The sequence below is a fragment of the Ranitomeya variabilis genome, chromosome 2, assembly GCF_051348905.1.
Source record: "Ranitomeya variabilis isolate aRanVar5 chromosome 2, aRanVar5.hap1, whole genome shotgun sequence".
NCBI classification, from domain to species: domain Eukaryota; kingdom Metazoa; phylum Chordata; class Amphibia; order Anura; family Dendrobatidae; genus Ranitomeya; species Ranitomeya variabilis.
The window spans coordinates 759,974,051-759,993,062 of NC_135233.1; the positions used below are offsets into that span (position 1 = coordinate 759,974,051).

Genomic DNA, 19,012 nt, shown 5'->3' on the forward strand with positions numbered 1-19,012 from the left:
AACTTTATTCTTTGGTTCAGTGCGATCACAGCGATACCAGATTTATATCGAGTTTTTATGTTTGGCTGCTATCACTTTTTATACATGGCCATATTTAAACAGCTATAATTTTTCCATATTTCGGACGACAGGGTCATGTGACAGCTTTTCGGGACAAGTTAGCGTTTTTATTGGTACCGTTTTCAGGCACATTACATTTTTTCTGCACTGCAGGGCTTCAGATCAGCATCTGGCAGACACGAAGGAGGCATGTCAACTCCTGCTCTTAGCAGGCGCTCAACGGCCACCTTCCCTGAAGGACACTGAAGCTGTCTTGCGGCCCGGGATCACCATGGAGACTATCGGCACAACCCAATCTCATCGCATTGTGCTCCTAATTGTTCAACTTGATGGACCTAGGTCTTTTTTCAACCTATGTTACTAGGTTACCGTCACTATTGACAGCGGCATAAGAGGTTAAACATCCGCACCCCTAGATCACATCAGGAGGAGGCAAATAACTTAATCTGAAAAGTTATGACTGTGGGAGGCCGACAGTGGCATTTACCGGGGTAACAGCGGCGATACACATATACACACAGTGAAGAGCAAAAGGGTAACAATGTTTTCAACTTTTGACTTTCTCATTATCCACTTCTGCTTTGAACTTGAGGCTGCCATCATTCTATAGACAATCATCTTGGCTATCTCATACATAAATTTGACTTACAACTATTTAGCATATGATTAGTTATGGAAATTCTTGTCATGTTACCGCATTTTTACTGTTTTTCTCCTAAAGATCTAAATTTTAATTGCTATTTTGTTAGTATTTAGTAAATCCACCATTGGCTTTCAATACTGCCTGAATCCTTCTGAGCATGAGCTCGATTAGAGATGGGCGGACTCCTAGATCTTCGAGTCTGGCCAAACAGTATTAAAAAAAAAAAAAAAAGTTCGGGCACCAGAACAGTATCCGAAACCGGACCCCATTCACTTGAACAGGGGGCCCACACATCCATTGTTAGCCACACTGTAATGTGTATGACAAAGAGGCAAACACTGCCTCTGACTGGCGGTAAAATCATTACCGCCGGTCAGACAGCCGCGGTTCCCATGCTGTCAAATGACAATGTGAGCCCGCAGCTGCGATCAGAGGTTAAAAGTTTACCTCTGGTCACTGGCGTTGGCTGATAGAAATACTACTCCCATCAGCAGCGCCTGCCCTCGCGGTTATTAGCGGTATTAGGTGTAGTATTCAACAGCCGATGTCAGCTGTTATTAGCACAGTGTACAGAAACAATTATAATGTGACAGACAGTCACAGAGGTTTGATTTACTTGGAGTTATATTCTGTTTAAGTGTTCCCTTTATTTCTTTTTGAGTAGTGTACTATACTGTTAGCCCAAACAATAAAATACACAAAGGGCACTTAGAGGAGCAATTATTGAAGGAAATGAACCAGTACCAGAATGAATATTGACACATGGTATAATTTGTATAAACATTAGATACTTTGTGCAACATGCTAAATATAAGGCTGGGATGCAATATGCACAAGCCACGATCCTATACAATGGAAGTAGGCAGCAAGAACCCGTTTACTTACTTATCCACAAGCTGCCCAAGCACCAGCTGAACGCTCTCATCAACTCTCACCAGCTCATCAGCTCTGCTTTCTATGTGAGTCAGATCAACATTGACAACCTGTTAGAGGACATCAAATATTAAATACACTACAAAAAGTTAGTGCCTAAAATGACCTGAATATATGATTATCTGGCCACCGATCATTGTGAGACATGCAGTGACAGAAAACAGGGGTGTAACTTCCTGAACACATCGGTAAGTACGACCTTTATAAAGTCACATTGCTGTCATTTGTTGTGAGGGAGGTTAGATCAGAAATCATGGAGATCGATGTCACCATAACTTTAGAGCACAAGATCCCAACATGAGGCATAGAACACAGAACTCATCTTTAAGGCCAAGTTCTTACAATGAGTTTTTGATGCTGCGTATTTTCACTGTGCAAAAAACGCAGCGTCTTACAGTTACAGCACAATGGATGGGATTTGTGGAAATCTCATGGCCACTGCGCTTTTTGTAATTTACAGAGTGGCTCAGTGGTTAGCATTGCTGCTTTGCGGTACTGGGGTCCTGGGTTAAAATCCCACAAAGGACAGCAACTGCAAGGAGTTTGTGAGTTCTCTCCATGTTTGCGTGGGTTTCCTCCCACACGCCAAGGACATACTGATAGGGAATATCTCACTCTGCAAGCGCAGACCTCAGTAAGGTTACCGTAGTTCATCAGCTATGAACACCAGTAACCTTAGTGACATCAGCGGCAGCCAGATTCACACACCACGGTCAGAGCGTTTCGGCTGGTGTAATAAGCGTTCACATTACTCATGTCACCGCTCAGCACACTGTCCGAATGTAGCAGAGTTGGGGATCATCATGTGGCGTAGGATGGATTCACGATGGACCCCTTTGCATTATTTGATTTTTTTTTTAAATGTAATAAATGGGAAAAAGGGACGGGGACAGCTTTGTACAGATAAAGGACTTTTCTCTGTGTGTTTTTTGCCTGAAACTTGGATGGGTTAGTAATTAGGATGTCTTTTAGACGCCTCTCCATTACTGACCCCTGGACATTACATAGCAGACATCAACCCCAAAACCATTACCCTGCTTGCCAACGCACCAGGGCAAACAGAAGAGCAAAAGGCTAAGACAGAATTGGTGCGTCTAATGGATGCACCATTTCTGGAGCAGATTAGTGCTGGTGTTATTAGTCTAGGAGGGGGCCTACCCTGGCTTTTAACCCCTTAACCCCCGGAGCTTTTTCAGTTTGGCGTTTTCATTTTTCGCTCCCCTCTTCCCAGAGCCATAACTTTTTTATTTTTCTGTGAATATGGCCATGTGAGGGCTTATTTTTTGCGGGACGAGTTGTACTTTTGAACTACTTTATTGGTTTCATCATGTTTTGTACTAGAAAACGGGAAAAAAATTCCAAGTGCGGTGAAATTGCAAAAAAAGTGCAATCCCACACTGTTTTTTTGCTAGGTTCACTAAATGCTAGGCTAGAAGCTGGCACAACTTAATCGACTCAGCTACAGATCGCCTCTATGTAGCTGAATTGCTGAGTTGCTATGAGTGACGACCACAGGGTGTCGCTCACAGCAATCCAGCATAAACAACCATAGATGTCTCAAGGATACCTCTGGTTGCCATGCTGACATGTCGATGACCCCCGATCACGTGACGGGGGTCACCGGTATGCGCATTTCTAGCTGGAAGCGCTTGTTAAATGCCACTGTCAGTGTTAGACAGCGGCATTTAACTAGTTAATAGGTGCGGGTGGATCGCAATTCCACCCGTGCCTATTGCGGGCACATGTCAGCTATTCAAAACAGCTGACATGTCCCGGCTTTGATGTGGGCTCACCGCCGGAGCCCACATCAAAGCGGGGGTACTGCCATCGGACATACTATTCCGTCCGATGGCAGAAAGGGGTTAATATTAGACTGCAGCTGTCTGCTTATCCTTTGCTGGTTATTGAAAAGAGGGGGGACCTAGGGTCATTTTTTGGGGGTCCCTCCTTTGATATAGCCAGTAAAGGCCAAATAGACAGATGTGAGCTGATAGTTATAGCCTGGGAAGCTCACGCTTATTGCCCTCTTCCCAGACTCTTAAGACTAGAATAAGGGGGACTCAGGATTTTTTTTTTTTTTAACATTTATTAGCTAAATACATATACAGTAAACTACGCACACACTGCACTAATTATATCACTGACATCTATCGGTTCACACTTTGAATTTAGTGTACTTGGCTGATGAAATGTAAGGCTTCCTATGCATTGGATGCGTACAAATTGGACGGCACATGCACGGACCGTGTGATTTTTTCTCTCCATTTAACGAGGCCATACGTTCCAGGTGAGGAAAAAACTCACAGATGAACACTGACTCATTCACTAACATTGTTGCAAATGCAGTGAGATTTTCTCACGTTGTACTCACCGATTTTATACACAGATGTGAGTGTACCCAAACAAATATAATATATATACATATATACATATATATATATATATATATATATATATATATATATATATATATATATATATATATATATATACACATATATACATATATACATATATACATATATATATATATATATATATATATATATATATATATATATATATATACACACACACACAATATATATATATATTTTTTATTATTATTATTATTATTATTATTATTATTATTATTATTATTATACCATGCAAGGCCTCATTCACATGTTTGTGATTAAATATGTACCTAAAAAAAAATGTTGGGGGATCAGTTTGTCATCAGTGTTTTTAAGGGTGGATAAATAAATTACAAAGCTTTTCTTATCCATTGCAATGTTAAATACGGACAGCACACAAATACTGTCTGTGCGCTGTACGTATTTTTCACGGACCCATAGACTTGTATTGACAGTTTTTATCTGTGATATCAAAGAAAAACCGACAAATCTCTATGAGTTTTGCACTGACACACAGACATGTGAATAGCACCATAGAGTATAATGTTTAATTACTGTACCCGTAAAAAGAAAACCTTTGTAATTGTGATAAGGAAGGAAATGGGATATTGGGGTTTAATTGCTGGTATCGGACTAGATATGGCTGTCGCGATATCTGTTAGGCTGCCGTCACATTAGCAGTATTTGGTCAGTATTTTTCATCAGTATTTGGAAGCCAAAACCAGGAGTGGGTGATTAATGCAGAAGTGGTGCATATGTTTCTATTATACTTTTCCTCTAATTGTTCCACTCCTGGTTTTGGCTTACAAATACTGATGTAAAATACTGACCCAATACTGCTAGTGTGACGGCAGCCTGAGAAAGTTACATGACCTGTACATTCAATGATCCTCGGCTCACCTGTTGAAGTTCCACTATGTTCACTCTCCCTATAAAAAAAAAATGAAAAACCACAAGTTTTCATTATTTGGTCTTATGGGAAAGTAGTACTTTAGAGTAAATCAGTGTAAGGTACGCACCACCTCGGACCTGAAGCTCATCCCTGATCTCAGTAGAAATTTGTGCTGGTGTAATGTATTCTTTTCCATCCAGCGTGTGCACCACATCCAGCTGCTTCTCCGCAATGAGCTTAGAAACTATTTCAATGCAGTTGCGCTCGGATAATCTAAAAACAGAAACAAATAATGACGTTTATTTTGAACATATCTTTCCAAAACTGCTTAAATTCTCAAAATTAACATTCCGCTCACACTGGTTTTTCTTCAGTGCTTTTTGGAGCTTCCAAAATCCACATAAAAACCACTTTAAATCTTCCCTCCGTAAATAGGGAAACGCTCCTTTAGTGAATGCTGTGTTTTAGTTTTTTATCCAGCACCATTTTTAAAGGCATCATTTCTGATCCTTGGAGTTTTTTCGGCATCTAAATCCTGGCAAAATGCCTGGTTTTATGAAGGTTTTAATGCATTTCTTTTAGCAATGGAGAACGAGCAAAACATTCCCTATTATAGGTGTTTAGTAACAGGGCAGGTTCCAATTTTTTAAGGGGATCTGCATCAAAAGGTATGCAAAGAGTATTTGAAGCAGTTTTTGTTTTCAGTTTCAAAATCCACAGGAAAAAAATTCTGTGAAAATAACCTAAAAAAAAAGGCAGCAAAAAACCTGTTCTTACAAAGTTATGATAAATCCGCATTGTTTTTTGGTAGAAGCTTTTCTTTGAATGCGGCTTTTTTCAGGCTGAAAACTCCACATCACTGAACATATATCAGTGTTATAAAACCCGGGGCTCCAGTCTGAGACCGATGCTATACACTACGGTAGGTGAGCATTCTGCATGTACAGAGACGTGCACGGGTTTATCACTCTACCGTCAGCATCTCTTGGATGGAGAGAATGGAGCGCTGTCATTGACATAGAATGGTAGAGTTGGAAGGGACCTCCAGGGCTATCGTATCCAACCACCTGCTCAATGCAGGATTCACTAAATCATCCCAGACAGATGTCTGCCCAGCCTCTGTTTGAAGATTTCCATTGAAGGAGAACTCACCACCTCTCATGGCAGCCTGTTCCACTCATTGATCACCCTCACTGTCTAGAAGTTATTTCTAATACCTAATCTGGCCATGGCTCTGGGGTTTGTTAACCGACTGCAGCGGTGATATCATGATTAATGTGTACATCACCGCTGCAGCCAATCACCGAGATCAGTATGTACTGTATACCAAGCAATACAATGGCCAAGCTCAGCGATTGGCAGCAGTGAGGATGTGCACTGTAATCATGTCAACACTGCAGCCAATCACCGAGCTCAGTGCTTGTGCCGTCTACAATGGCCAAGCTCAGCGATTGGCAGCAGTGAGGATGTGCACTGTAATCATGTCAACACTGCAGCCAATCACCGAGCTCAGTGCTTGTGCCGTCTACAATGGCCAAGCTCAGCGATTGGCAGCAGTGAGGATGTGCACTGTAATCATGTCAACACTGCAGCCAATCACCAAGCTCAGTGCTTGTGCCGTCTACAATGGCCAAGCTCAGTGATTGGCTGCGGCAGTGATATGCCTGTAGGAGAGGTCTGGAGTGCTGGATATATCGGGTGGTCCCAGCATAGAGGTGAAGCCCCCTGCCTGACTCTGATCTCCTGCCCTGCAGGCTATCACCACCAGGAGAGCACATGACGCCATCAGTGCTGCAGAATACAGGTTGCCATGGTAATGGTATCACTGAGACAATATGTCCCAGCCCAGAATGTACAGGGGAGGTTGTCCACCCAAAACATGGCTTTAGCGGGGGCTTCTCAGGCCTGGAGCACAGGGCGGCCTGCGCGCTGAGGTACACGGTGCAGTGACCGGTCTGCAGGGCCATCAGCTCCCGGGGCTAGGCGTGCATGGAGGCTGCAGCACAGCTGACTTCCGTCACAGTAGCAGCAGTGCGCTGGTCCCGGCCGCTTACCTCTGCACAGTATCGCTGAGCTGGGCTCGCTGGAAGTCAGCCGCCAGCCGCCGGATCTCTTCCCAGTCGGCAGACATGTCTGTGGTGCTCCAATGGTAGCGTCCTCCGGCGGGTCACATACACGTCATGCTACGGCGGGTGGAAGGGGCCAAGACACCACAGCCTGTAACTTCGCGTTCAGGGATCCAGCTCTTCTTACGACAGTGCCGTGTGGCGAGCCTGTGCTACGTCCTGTGTGCTACGTCCGCTGCCGCGTTCACATTGCGTTAATGTGTGCACGCTAACGGACAGCGTTGCACGGCGAAAATGTCGCAATTAACGCCGTGCAACGGGTCCGTTAGCGCACCCATTGACAGCAATGTGAAGATTCCCTGTAGCGCATCGCAAGCGCGTGCCTTTTTCGGCTCGCGCTAGCGATGTGCCGTTCTTCTGTGGCGCGCCTCGGACGCTGCTTGCAGCGTCCGCGGCGCGCCCGAGGTCCGTTCCCCGCTCTCGCAGATCGGGGATCTGCGAGAGCGGGGACGTTACCGCGACCCCTAAACGCGGCCCCTAAATAAACATTGCGTTAGCGCAATCTGCTAGCGCTAGCGCTAAACGGATTGCCCTAACGCAATGTGAACCTATAGTGTTGTGCCCCCTGCTGGTGGGGAGGCGCCTTGTCAGGAGCAGTTCTCACTGTGTGTGTGTGTGCGGTTTCTGATGTTGCACGTTTTCTGCACCAATTAGGCGAATTGAGTTGTGTTGTTCCACAAGCAGATCGAGGGGCACCCATGGGTTGTGATGACAGCCGAGGGTCTGCTGAAGACCACTGTGCCTGTCCTTACATCACAGCCGGCATTCATAGGAGAGATGGTGATTTTCTCCATACAGATGGTCCCCTAGGTGACTATGAAATAAAGCTTCTAGAAAAGCTCAAAAACTAAACTCGCCCCCCTTTTTGCCCTGTTAAAACTAGAACAAAAATAATAATACACATATTTGGTATCACTGCATTCGTGAAAATCTGATCTATCGAAATATAAAATTAATCTGAACGATAAACAGTGTAATGAGAAGAAAAATCAACACACCAGAATTACGATGTTCCGCTGGAACACTGCAATAAAATGCAAAGAGGCGATCAAAGCATTGCATCTAGGGTCGGTTTGAGACAAAGTGGGGCCCTGGGCAAAAGTTTAAAGTGGGGCCCCAAATGCTAGCATATTGCACCATCACTCAGAAACATTTCGGTTGTATTTACATGCGCTGAGTTCAGGCCATTAAACGAGCGTGATCGACAATATTGAAGTCGTTCAATGCTTGTTCCTGAGTTTCTTTACACCTGAGGCTGACGAAGAATGTTGGGGACAGATAGTCCTCGACACAGTATCATTCAGGTCCCATATAGTACATATAGTATAATGTACTTCCCATGGTCTTTGATAGAGTATACTGCAGCCCCCCTCATATTATTATTATATATTTTTATTGCGCCATTTATTCCATGGTGCTTTACATTTGAAAAGGGGGCAAATATAGATAAATACAATAAACATGAGCAAAAAACAAGGCACTAACAGGTACAGGAGGCAGGACCCTGCCCGCGAGGGCTCACAGTCTGCAAGAGATGGGTGAGGATACACTAGGAGAGGGTAGAGCTGGTCGTGCGGCGGTTCAGTAGGTTGAGGATCACTGCAGGCTGTAGGCTTGTCGGAAGAGATGAGTTTTCAGGTTCTTTTTGAAGGTTTCTATGGTAGGTGAGAGTCTGATGTGTTGGGGTAGAGAGTTCCAGAGTATGGGGGAAGCACGGGAGAAGTCTTGGATGCGGTTGTGGGAAGAAGAGATAAGAGGAGAGTAGAGTGTAATGCAGCCCCTCATGGTTTATAATGCAGCCCCCTCATGGAGTATAATGCAGCCCCCTCAGAGTATAATGCAGTCACACACAGTATAATGTAGCCCGTCATAGAGTATAATGCAACCCCCTCAGAGTATAATGCAGCCCCCTTAGAGTATAATACAGCCCCTCAGAGTATAATGTAGCCCCCTCTCACACACAAGCACACACACACAGTATAATGTAGCCCCCTCATAAAGTATAATGCAGCTCCCTCAGAGTATAATGCAGTCACACACGCACAGTATAATGTAGCCGCTCAAAGAGTATAATGCAGCCCCCCCACACACAGTATAATGTAGCCCCTTTATAGAGTATAATGTAGTCCACTTATAAGAGTATAATGCAGCCCCTTAAAACATAATGTAGCCCCCTCAGAGTATAATGCAGCCCCCTCAGAGTATAATGTAGCCCCCTCTCACACACAAGCACACACACACAGTATAATGTAGCCCCCTCATAAAGTATAATGCAGCCCCCTCAGAGTATAATGCAGCCCCCCACACACAGTATAATGTATCCCCCTCACAGAGTATAATGCCACCCCCCCACACACACACAGTATAATGTAGCCCCCTCAGAGTATATTGCAGCCCCCTCTTGGAGTATAATGCAGCCCCCTCAGAGTATAATGCAGCCACATACACAGTATAATGTAGGCCCCTCATAGAGTATAATATAGTCCCCTTATAGAGCAAAATGCAGCCCCCTCAGAGTATAATGCAGCCCCCTCAGAGTATAATTTAGCCCCTTCCAAGTATAATGCAGCCCCCTCATGGATTATAATGCAGGCCCTCATGGAGTATAATGCTGCTTCCTCAGAGTATAATGCAACCCCCTCAGAGTATAATGCAGCCCTTTCATAGAGTATAATGCAGCCCCCTCAGAGTATAATGCAGGTCCCCACACACATAGTATAATGCAGCCCCCTCAGAGTATAACAAAGCCTCCTCACACACACACACACAGTATAATGCAGCTCCCTCATGGATTATTATGCAGCCACACACAGTATAATGTAGCCCCTCATAGAGTATAATGTAGTCCCCTTAGAGTATAATGCAGTCCCCTCAGAGTATAATGCAGCCCCATCATGGGTTATAATGCAGCCCCCTCATGGAGTATAATGCATCCCCCTCAAAGTATAATGCAGCCCCCTCAGAGTATAATGCAACCCCTCAGAGTATAATGCAGGCCCCCACACACACACATAGTATAATACAGCCCCCTCAGAGTATAATGTAGCCCCCTCTCACACACGCACACAGTATAATGCAGTCCTTTCATGGATTATAATGCAGCAACACACAGTATAATGTAGCCCCTTCATAGAGTATAATGTAGTCCCCTCATAGAATTTAATGCAGCCCCCTCAGAGCATAATGTATCCCCACACACATAGTATAATGTAGCCCCCTAATAGAGTATATGCAGCCCCCTCATAATATAATTCAGCCACAGACACAGTATAATGTAGTCCCCTCATAGAGTATAACGCAGCCCCCTCACACACACAGTATAATGCAGCCCTCCACACACGCAGTATAATGCAGCCCCGCCATGGATTGTAATGCAGTCCCCTCATGGAGTATGATGCAGCCACACACAGTATAATGTAGTCCCCTCATATTGTATAATGCAGGCCCCTCATAGAGTATAATGCTGACCCCTCAGAGTATAAAGCAGCCCCCTCAGAGTATAATGCAGCACCCTCAGAGTATAAGGCAGGCCTTCACAGATAGTACAATCCTGCCCCCCCCCCACACACACACACAGATTATAATGCAGCCCCCACACACTGTATAATGCATATACATACACTCACTGGCCACTTTATTAGGTACACCTGTCCAACTTCTTGTTAACACTTAATTTCTAATCAGCCAATCACATGGCGGCAACTCAGTGCATTTAGGCATGTAGACATGGTCAAGACAATCTCCTGCAGTTCAAACCGAGCATCAGTATGGGGAAGAAAGGTGATTTGAGTGCCTTTGAACGTGGCATGGTTGTTGGTGCCAGAAGGGCTGGTCTGAGTATTTCAGAAACTGCTGATCTACTGGGATTTTCACGCACAACCATCTCTAGGGTTTACAGAGAATGGTCCGAAAAAGAAAAAAAATTGAGTGAGCGGCAGTTCTGTGGGCGGAAATGCCTTGTTGATGCCAGAGGTTAGAGGAGAATGGGCAGACTGGTTCGAGCTGATAGAAAGGCAACAGTGACTCAAATCGCCACCCGTTACAACCAAGGTAGGCCTAAGAGCATCTCTGAACGCACAGTGCGTCGAACTTTGAGGCAGATGGGCTACAGCAGCAGAAGACCACACCGGGTACCACTCCTTTCAGCTAAGAACAGGAAACTGAGGCTACAATTTGTACAAGCTCATCGAAATTGGACAGTAGAAGATTGGAAAAACGTTGCTTGGTCTGATGAGTCTCGATTTCTGCTGCGACATTCGGATGGTAGGGTCAGAATTTGGCGTAAACAACATGAAAGCATGGATCCATCCTGCCTTGTATGGAGCATCTTTGGGATGTGCAGCCGACAAATCTGCGGCAACTGTGTGATGCCATCATGTCAATATGGACCAAAATCTCTGAGGAATGCTTCCAGCACCTTGTTGAATCTATGCCACGAAGAATTGAGGCAGTTCTGAAGGCAAAAGGGGGTCCAACCCGTTACTAGCATGGTGTACCTAATAAAGTGGCCGGTGAGTGTATATACACATACATACACACACAGTATAATGCATACAGATATATACACATATTCTGTACAATACTCACCTCTCCTCCTCAGTCCCTGCGCTGCTCCAGGCTCACCACCTCCACTGCTGGCACAGCATGGCACATGATGAAGTAACGTCATTGCGCTCCCGCTGAGTCACAAGCAGAGGGAGATTGGTGAGAGAGGAAGCGTCACCTGACTCTCCTCCACCACTGCTTTCAACTGTATCTACATCTATTATCAGCACGCCACTGGCTGGGGGCCCCTGGAGGAGCGGGGTCCCTAGGCAACTGCCTGGTCTGCCTGCCCCTAATGACTGCCCTGATTGTATCTACCTCAAAATAATATCAGTAAAAACGTCAGATCAGGGTGCAAACAATAAGCAATCACACAGCCATATATGCAAAATATTCCAAGTGCCAGGGATCTCCGAAAATGGCAAAACAAGAAAAATGTTTATTTTTTTTACGAATTTAGAAATTTTTCACCCCTTAAATACACAAACCATATACAAGTTTGATGTCTGTGTACTCGTACTAACCTGAAGAAGTGGGCACTAAAAACAATTGTGAAACTGGAGTTTTTTGCAATTTCAATGCACTTGGATTTTTTTCCAGCTTTCCAGTGCATCACATGATAAAATGAATGAAGTCATTCTAAATTACAACTTATCCCGCAAAAAAAGAAGCTCTCACATGGCTATGAGGATGGAAAAATAAAAAAGGTATGGCTCTAAGGGCAGGAAAAAAGGAAGATGGCCACAGTGTGAAGGAGTTAAGGGAGGCTGTTAGCAAAGAATAACTGTTCAAACACAGTACAGGTGCTCGGTGCATCATGGCGGGGACAGTCATTTAAAGGGGTTGTCCACTACTAGGGCAATCACTTCTTGATCAAAGTGTTTGGCCCCGATAAAATAATAAAGCCTATACTCACCTGCCGTGCTTTCGCCGTACCCTCGGTGTCAGCACTCGCGGTGTTGATGCTACCGTACGGTTGTTGTGACGTGATGCTGGCACTCAATCTGCGCTGGCATCACTGTCTCACCCTTTGGACAAATCGAACATGAAGCGAAGTATGGGCTGCAGCTGATCCCGGACTTCCTCTTCATGCTCAATTTGATAGGAGCCGGGAACAGTGATGCTAGCACTGATTGGGCGCCGGGGTCACGTGTCACAACAACAGCACGAGAGCGAGTGCCGACACTGCAGGAATGGCGCCAGCACAGAGGAGAGTACAGGCTATATTATTTTATGGTGACCAAGTGAGAGATATGACAAGAAGTTCTTCAAGTAGTGAACAACTTCTTTAATCATTTAAGTGCTCCGTCCCACCTGCTTGTTTTTCCTGTCTCTTCTTTTCTCTTGCTCCTTCAAGCCAGAGCTGTCAATCAAAGTGCGTCCGTACTTAGCCTGAACGGTCATTCTGTGCTGACAGAGTCGCTTTAAAGAGTTCTTTTTCATCTTTAAGTGCTAAATATACTGGCTATAAAGCACAGAAGAGTTCATGTCCTCAGAGGGGTTCACAATCCCGTCTTCAATGGAGAAATGTATTCTGTAGTCACACAGACAATGAATGGGGCTGAGCATGCGCACTTCTCTCCATTCAGGAAGGGGCTGCAGAGTTCGTTCTTATGGTTCCAGATTCTGATCTCGGGATTGCTGAGGATCTCTGTGGTCGGACACGCAGCAAGTTATCTTCTGTTTTATGGTTAGGGAAATTTTGCTTTTTGGGGGAATAACCGTTAAAGGGAACCTGTCATCTTGAAAATGCAGTCCGATCTACAGGCACCATGTTATAGAGCAGGAGGAGCTGAGTAGATTGACATATACAGTTTGGTAAGAAAACATTCAGTATAACCCGTGTTTTTATCATTTAATTCTGTTCTCTCTGTGACTTTCAGTCCAGTGGGTGGTCCTATCGGTGACTGACAGCTTTCTTACATAAGTCTGTAAACAGAGACAGCTAACATAATAACATACCGTATGTACTCGAGTATAAGCCGAGATGGGCTGAAAGTCCCCCCTCTCGGCTTATGCTCGAGTCATACCCAGGAGTCGGCAGGGGAGGGGGAGCGGGGGCTGTGTAATAATACTCACCTGCTCCTGGTGCGGTCCCTGCACGTCCCTGCTTCCCTGGCGCCGCAGCTTCTTCCTGTACTGAGCAGTTACATGGTACCGCTCATTACAGTAATGAATATGGACCCGACTCCACTCCCATAGGGGTGGAGCCGCATATTCATTACTGTAATGAGCGGTACCATGTGACCGCTCAATACAGGAAGAAGCTGCGGCGCCGGGGAACCTGGGACTGCACCGCGTCAGGAGCAGGTGAGTATAATGGGGAGGGGGAGCGCTGCGCGATACTCACCTGCTCCTCATTTCAGTCACCGCTCCGTCTTCAGCGTCTTCTGCAGTGACGCTCAGGTCAGAGGGCGCAATGACGTGGTTAGTGCGCGCCCTCTGCCTGAACGTCAGTGCAGAAGACGCTGAAGACGGAGCGGCAGCCAGAAAGAGGAAAGGTGAATATTTAAAGTGCCGGGGGCCTGAGCGACGAGAGGTGAGTATGTGATTTTTTTTTTATCGCAGCAACAGCAAATGGGACAAGTGTCTGTATGGAGCATCTTATGGGGCCATAATCAACGTTTGTGCAGCACTATATGTGGCAACTATCTTTATGGAGCATCTTATGGGGCCATAACGTTTGTGCAGCACTATATGGGGTAAATATCTCTATGGAGCATCTTATGGGGCCATAACGTTTGTGCAGCACTATATGGGGCAAGTGTCTGTATGGAGCATCTTTTGGGGCCATAATTAATGTCTGTGCAGCATTATATTGGGCAAATATGGAGCATCTTATGGGGCCATTATTAACCTTTATGCAGGATTATACGGGGCATATTTTAATATGGAGCATCTTATGGGGCCCATCATAAACTTTATGGAGCATTATATGGGGCATATTTTGTATGGAGCATCTTATGGGGCCCATCATGAACTCTATGGAGCATTATATGGGTCTCCTGATTCAATATGGATATTCAAAAACACTTAACCTACTGATGTCTCAATTAATTTTACTTTTATTGGTATCTATTTTTACTTTTGAAATTTACCGGTAGCTGCTGCATTTTCCACCCTAGGCTTATACTCGAGTCATTAAGTTTTCCCAGTTTTTTGTGGCAAAATTAGGGGGGTCGGCTTATGCTTAGGTCGGCTTATACTCGAGTATATACTGTAGTTATTATTAAGGTTGAAGGAAGACTTTAAGTCCATCTAGTTCAACCCATAGCCTAACCTAACATGCCCTAACATGTTGATTCAGAGGAAGGCAAAAAAAAAAAAACACGTGGCAAAGAGTAAGCTCCACCTTGGGGAAAAAAATTCCTTCCCGACTCCACATACGGCAATCAGACTAGTTCCCTGGATCAACACCCTATAAAGGAATCTAGTATATATAACCTGTAACATTATACTTTTCAAGAAAGGTATCCAGTCCCCTCTTAAATTTAAGTAATGAATCACTCATTACAACATCATACGGCAGAGCGTTCCATAGTCTCACTGCTCTTACAGTAAAGAACAGTTATTGATAGGACAGCCCACTGGACTGAAAGTCACAGAAAGAACAGAGGTTTAAATGATTATAACACAGCTTATGCTGAATTTTCCCCTCAAAACTATATAACAATCTGTTCAGCTCCTCCTGCTCTACAACATTCTGCCTGCAGATTTGACTGCATTTTTGTGGTGTAAGGTTCCCTCTAAACCATATCCACACCATTCACCAGATGGAGGCCTAAAGAGTGCCCATTATGTGCTAGCATCCTTTTTTTACACTATCCTATACAGAGGACCTGTACAAAATTAATACACCATGCACTATACCTTTTTTGTACAGTTGGACCTGTTTGACAACATATGACAGTATATGGCCATACAGGAGTATACAGTTCATCAGGACTTTACAAAGGAAACATTTTTTGGGCATTCTTACCAACACATTCTTCGCACTGGAAGGTAGGTAGAGAACACTCCATGGATGTGTTGGTTTGGTTGAGCATAACATTTGGAGCCCAATCCTGCAGAGGTAAGTATTGAGCTTAGAGCAGCGAATATATAACCACTTACTGCATAACCCCAAGTAAATGAACAGGCCATGGCATGGCCCTAAGTGTCATTAGCATGGTAATTCGCATGCTCCCAGGGCTTACCTGTACAGTGCCATAGGCAGGATCAGGCTGGCACACTGACAGTGAGATAAACAGTTCCCTGTCACTAGAAACTATGTGTGCTGTGCTGAAACTGAAGACCGTGATAGGAAAGGAGAAGCCCTGCTTCTGAATTTGGGTACGTGCCATGAACCCAGAGTGTCATTCATAGCATTACAGGGATGAACATTACCAATAGATCACTCTGTTGCCACGGTCACAAAATCAGTCTTTGGTCAGTATTCTACATCAGTATTTGTAAGCTAAAACCAGGAGAGGAACAAGTATAATAGAAACACGTCACCGCTTCTGGATTTCTCACCCACTCCTGGTTTTGGCTTACAGATACTTATGTAGAACTAGATGGTGGCCTGATTCTAATGCATCAGGTATTCTAGAATGTGCATGTCCACGTAGTATATTGCCCAGCCACGTAGTATATTGCCCAGCCACGTAGTATATTGCCTAGCCACGTAGTATATTGCCTAGTCAGGTAGTATATTGCCCAGCCACGTAGTATATTGCCCAGCCACATAGTATATTGCCCAGTAGCGTAGTATATTGCCCAGCTACGTAGTATATTGCCCAGCCACGTAGTATATTGCCCAGCTACGTAGTATATTGCCCAGCCACGTAGTATATTGCCCAGTCACGTAGTATATTGCCCAGCCACGTAGTATATTGCCCAGCCACGTAGTATATTGCCCAGCCACGTAGTATATTGCCCAGTCACGTAGTATATTGCCCAGCCACAAAGTATATTGCCCAGCCACGTAGTATATTGCCCAGCCACGTAGTATATTGCACAGCCACGTAGTATATTGCACAGCGACGCAGTATACAGCACAGAGCCACGTAGTATACAGACTTAAAATAAAAAATAAACATATACTCACCTTCCGAAGGCCCTTTGAAGTCCTGGCCCTGTGTGCAGTGCACGCGGCAGCTTCCGGTCCCAGGGTTGGTATGAGCGCAGGACCCGTGATGATGTCACGGTCACATGACCGTGACGTCATGGCAGGTCATTCTCACAGGACCTGTGATGACGTCGCGGTCACATGGCCGTGACGTCATGGCAGGTCCTTCTTGTATACCATCCTTGCCACCGGAACCTGCCGCTTGCATGGAGCGGTCACCGGAGCGTCGTGAGGAGCGGGTAAGGCGGCGGAAGGTGAGTATATAATGATTTTTTATTTTTTTTATTATTTTTAACATTAGATGTTTTTACTATTGATGCCGCATAGGCAGCATCAATAGTAAAAACTTGGTCACACAGGGTTAAAAGCGGCGGTAACGGAGTGAGTTACCCACGGCATAACGCGGTCCGTTACCGCTGGCATTAACCCTGTGTGAGCGGTAACTGGAGGGGAGTATGGAGCGGGCGCCGGGCACTGACTGCGGGGAGTATGGAGCGGGCGCCGGGCACTGACTGCGGGGTAGTAGGGAGGGACTAATCGGACTGTGGCCGTCGCTGATTGGTCGCGGCAGCCATGACAGGCAGCTGGCGAGACCAATCAGCGACTTGGATTCCATGACAGACAGAGGCCGCGACCAATGAATATCCGTGACAGACAGACAGAAGGACAGACGGAAGTGACCCTTAGACAATTATATAGTACATACTCACCAAATACTGAACATGTGAATGTGGCCTATCGGTAATCTGTACATGCAGACAGTATGGAACATATAGGGAGATTCACTAAGGCTACTTTCACACATTGGGTTTTCAGTGTCAGGCTAAATCCGGCGAATGTAGGAAAAACTGGATCCGGCGCAGATTTTGTAAGATGTAGTATATTGCCCAGTGATGTAGTATATTGCCCAGTCACGTAGTATATTGCCCAGTCACGTAGTATATTGCCCAGTCACGTAGTATATTGCCCAGTCACGTAGTATATTGCCCAGTGATGTAGTATATTGCCCAGTCACATAGTATATTGCCCAGTCACGTAGTATATTGGCCAGCCACGTACGTAGTATATTGCCCAGCCACGTAGTATATTGCCCAGCCACGTACGTAGTATATTGCCCAGCCACGTAGTATATTGCACAGCGACGGAGTATACAGCACAGAGCCACGTAGTATACAGAGTTAAAATAAAAAATAAACATATACTCACCCTCCGAAGGCCCGTTGAAGTCCTGGCTCTGTGCGCGGTGCAGGCATCAGCTTCCAGTTCCAGGGTGTGATGACGTCGCGGTCACCGTTGAAGTCCTGGCCCTGTGCGCGGTCCATGCAAGCGGCAGGTTCCGGTCCCAGGATGGTATGCCTGAAGGACCTTCCATGACGTCACGGTCATGTGACAGCGACGTCATGGAAGGTCCTTCTCGCAGGGCCTGTGATCACGTCGCGGTCACATGACCGTGACGTCATGGAAGGTCCTTCGGGCATACCATCCTGGGACCGGAACCTGCCGCTTACATGGAGCGGTCACTGTAGCGTCGCTAGGAGCGCGAAAGGCGGCGGATGGTGAGTATAGCAGTTTGGTTTTTTTTCATTCTTTTTAACATGACATATTTTTACTATTGATTCTGCATAGGCAGCGTCAATAGTAAATAGTTGGGGACAAACATGGTTAATAGCAGAGGTAACGGAGTGCGTTACACCGCGGCCCGTTACCGCTGCCATTAACCCTGTGTGAGCGGTGACTGGAGGGGAAGGGGATTATGGAGCGGGCGCCGGGCAGTGACTGCAGGGGAGTAGGGGAGGGACTAATCGGACTGTGGCCGTCACTGATTGGTCGCGGCAGCCATGACAGGCAGCTGGCGCGACCAATCAGCGACTTGGATTCCATGACAGACAGAGGCCGCGACCAATGAATATCCGGGACAGACAGACGGAAGTACCCCTTAGACAATTATATATAGATACTGACCAAATACTGAACATGTGAATGTGGCCTATCGGTAATCTGTACATGCAGACAGTATGGAACATATAGGGAGATTCACTAAGGCTACTTTCACACATTGGGTTTTCAGTGTCAGGCTAAATCCGGCGAATGTAGGAAAAACTGGATCCGGAGCAGATTTTGAAAAACTGATGCGACGGATCCGTTTTTTTGACGGATCCGGGTAGCCTATCTAGATTATTGGATAAAAAAAATAAATTTGGAGCATGCTCAGTTTAAAAAACCAGATCAGGCCATCGGATCCGCCTTTTTCCGGATCCGGCACCTTCCGGCTCCCATAGGCTTTCATTGTAGCAAACAGCCGGAAGC

At 45.5% G+C, this 19,012-nt stretch overlaps 2 protein-coding genes across 3 annotated transcripts in view; one reads left to right on the forward strand and one right to left on the reverse strand.

Annotated features, from left to right (window-relative positions):
- UFL1 (UFM1 specific ligase 1) overlaps positions 1-7,487 on the reverse strand; it is an 84,460-nt gene extending 76,973 nt beyond the window's left edge. For both annotated transcript variants that reach the window (XM_077289701.1, XM_077289702.1), the window contains exons 1-4: positions 6,979-7,487; positions 5,052-5,197; positions 4,933-4,961; positions 1,589-1,686 (exon numbers count right to left, since the gene is read on the reverse strand). In XM_077289701.1, the coding sequence (XP_077145816.1) occupies positions 1,589-1,686; positions 4,933-4,961; positions 5,052-5,197; positions 6,979-7,055 (350 nt within the window). In that variant the 5' untranslated portion in view covers positions 7,056-7,487. The remainder of the gene's footprint in view (positions 1-1,588; positions 1,687-4,932; positions 4,962-5,051; positions 5,198-6,978) is intronic.
- LOC143809899 (uncharacterized) overlaps positions 1-19,012 on the forward strand; it is an 848,616-nt gene that overhangs the window by 348,408 nt on the left and 481,196 nt on the right. The gene's annotated exons all lie outside the window — the stretch shown is intronic.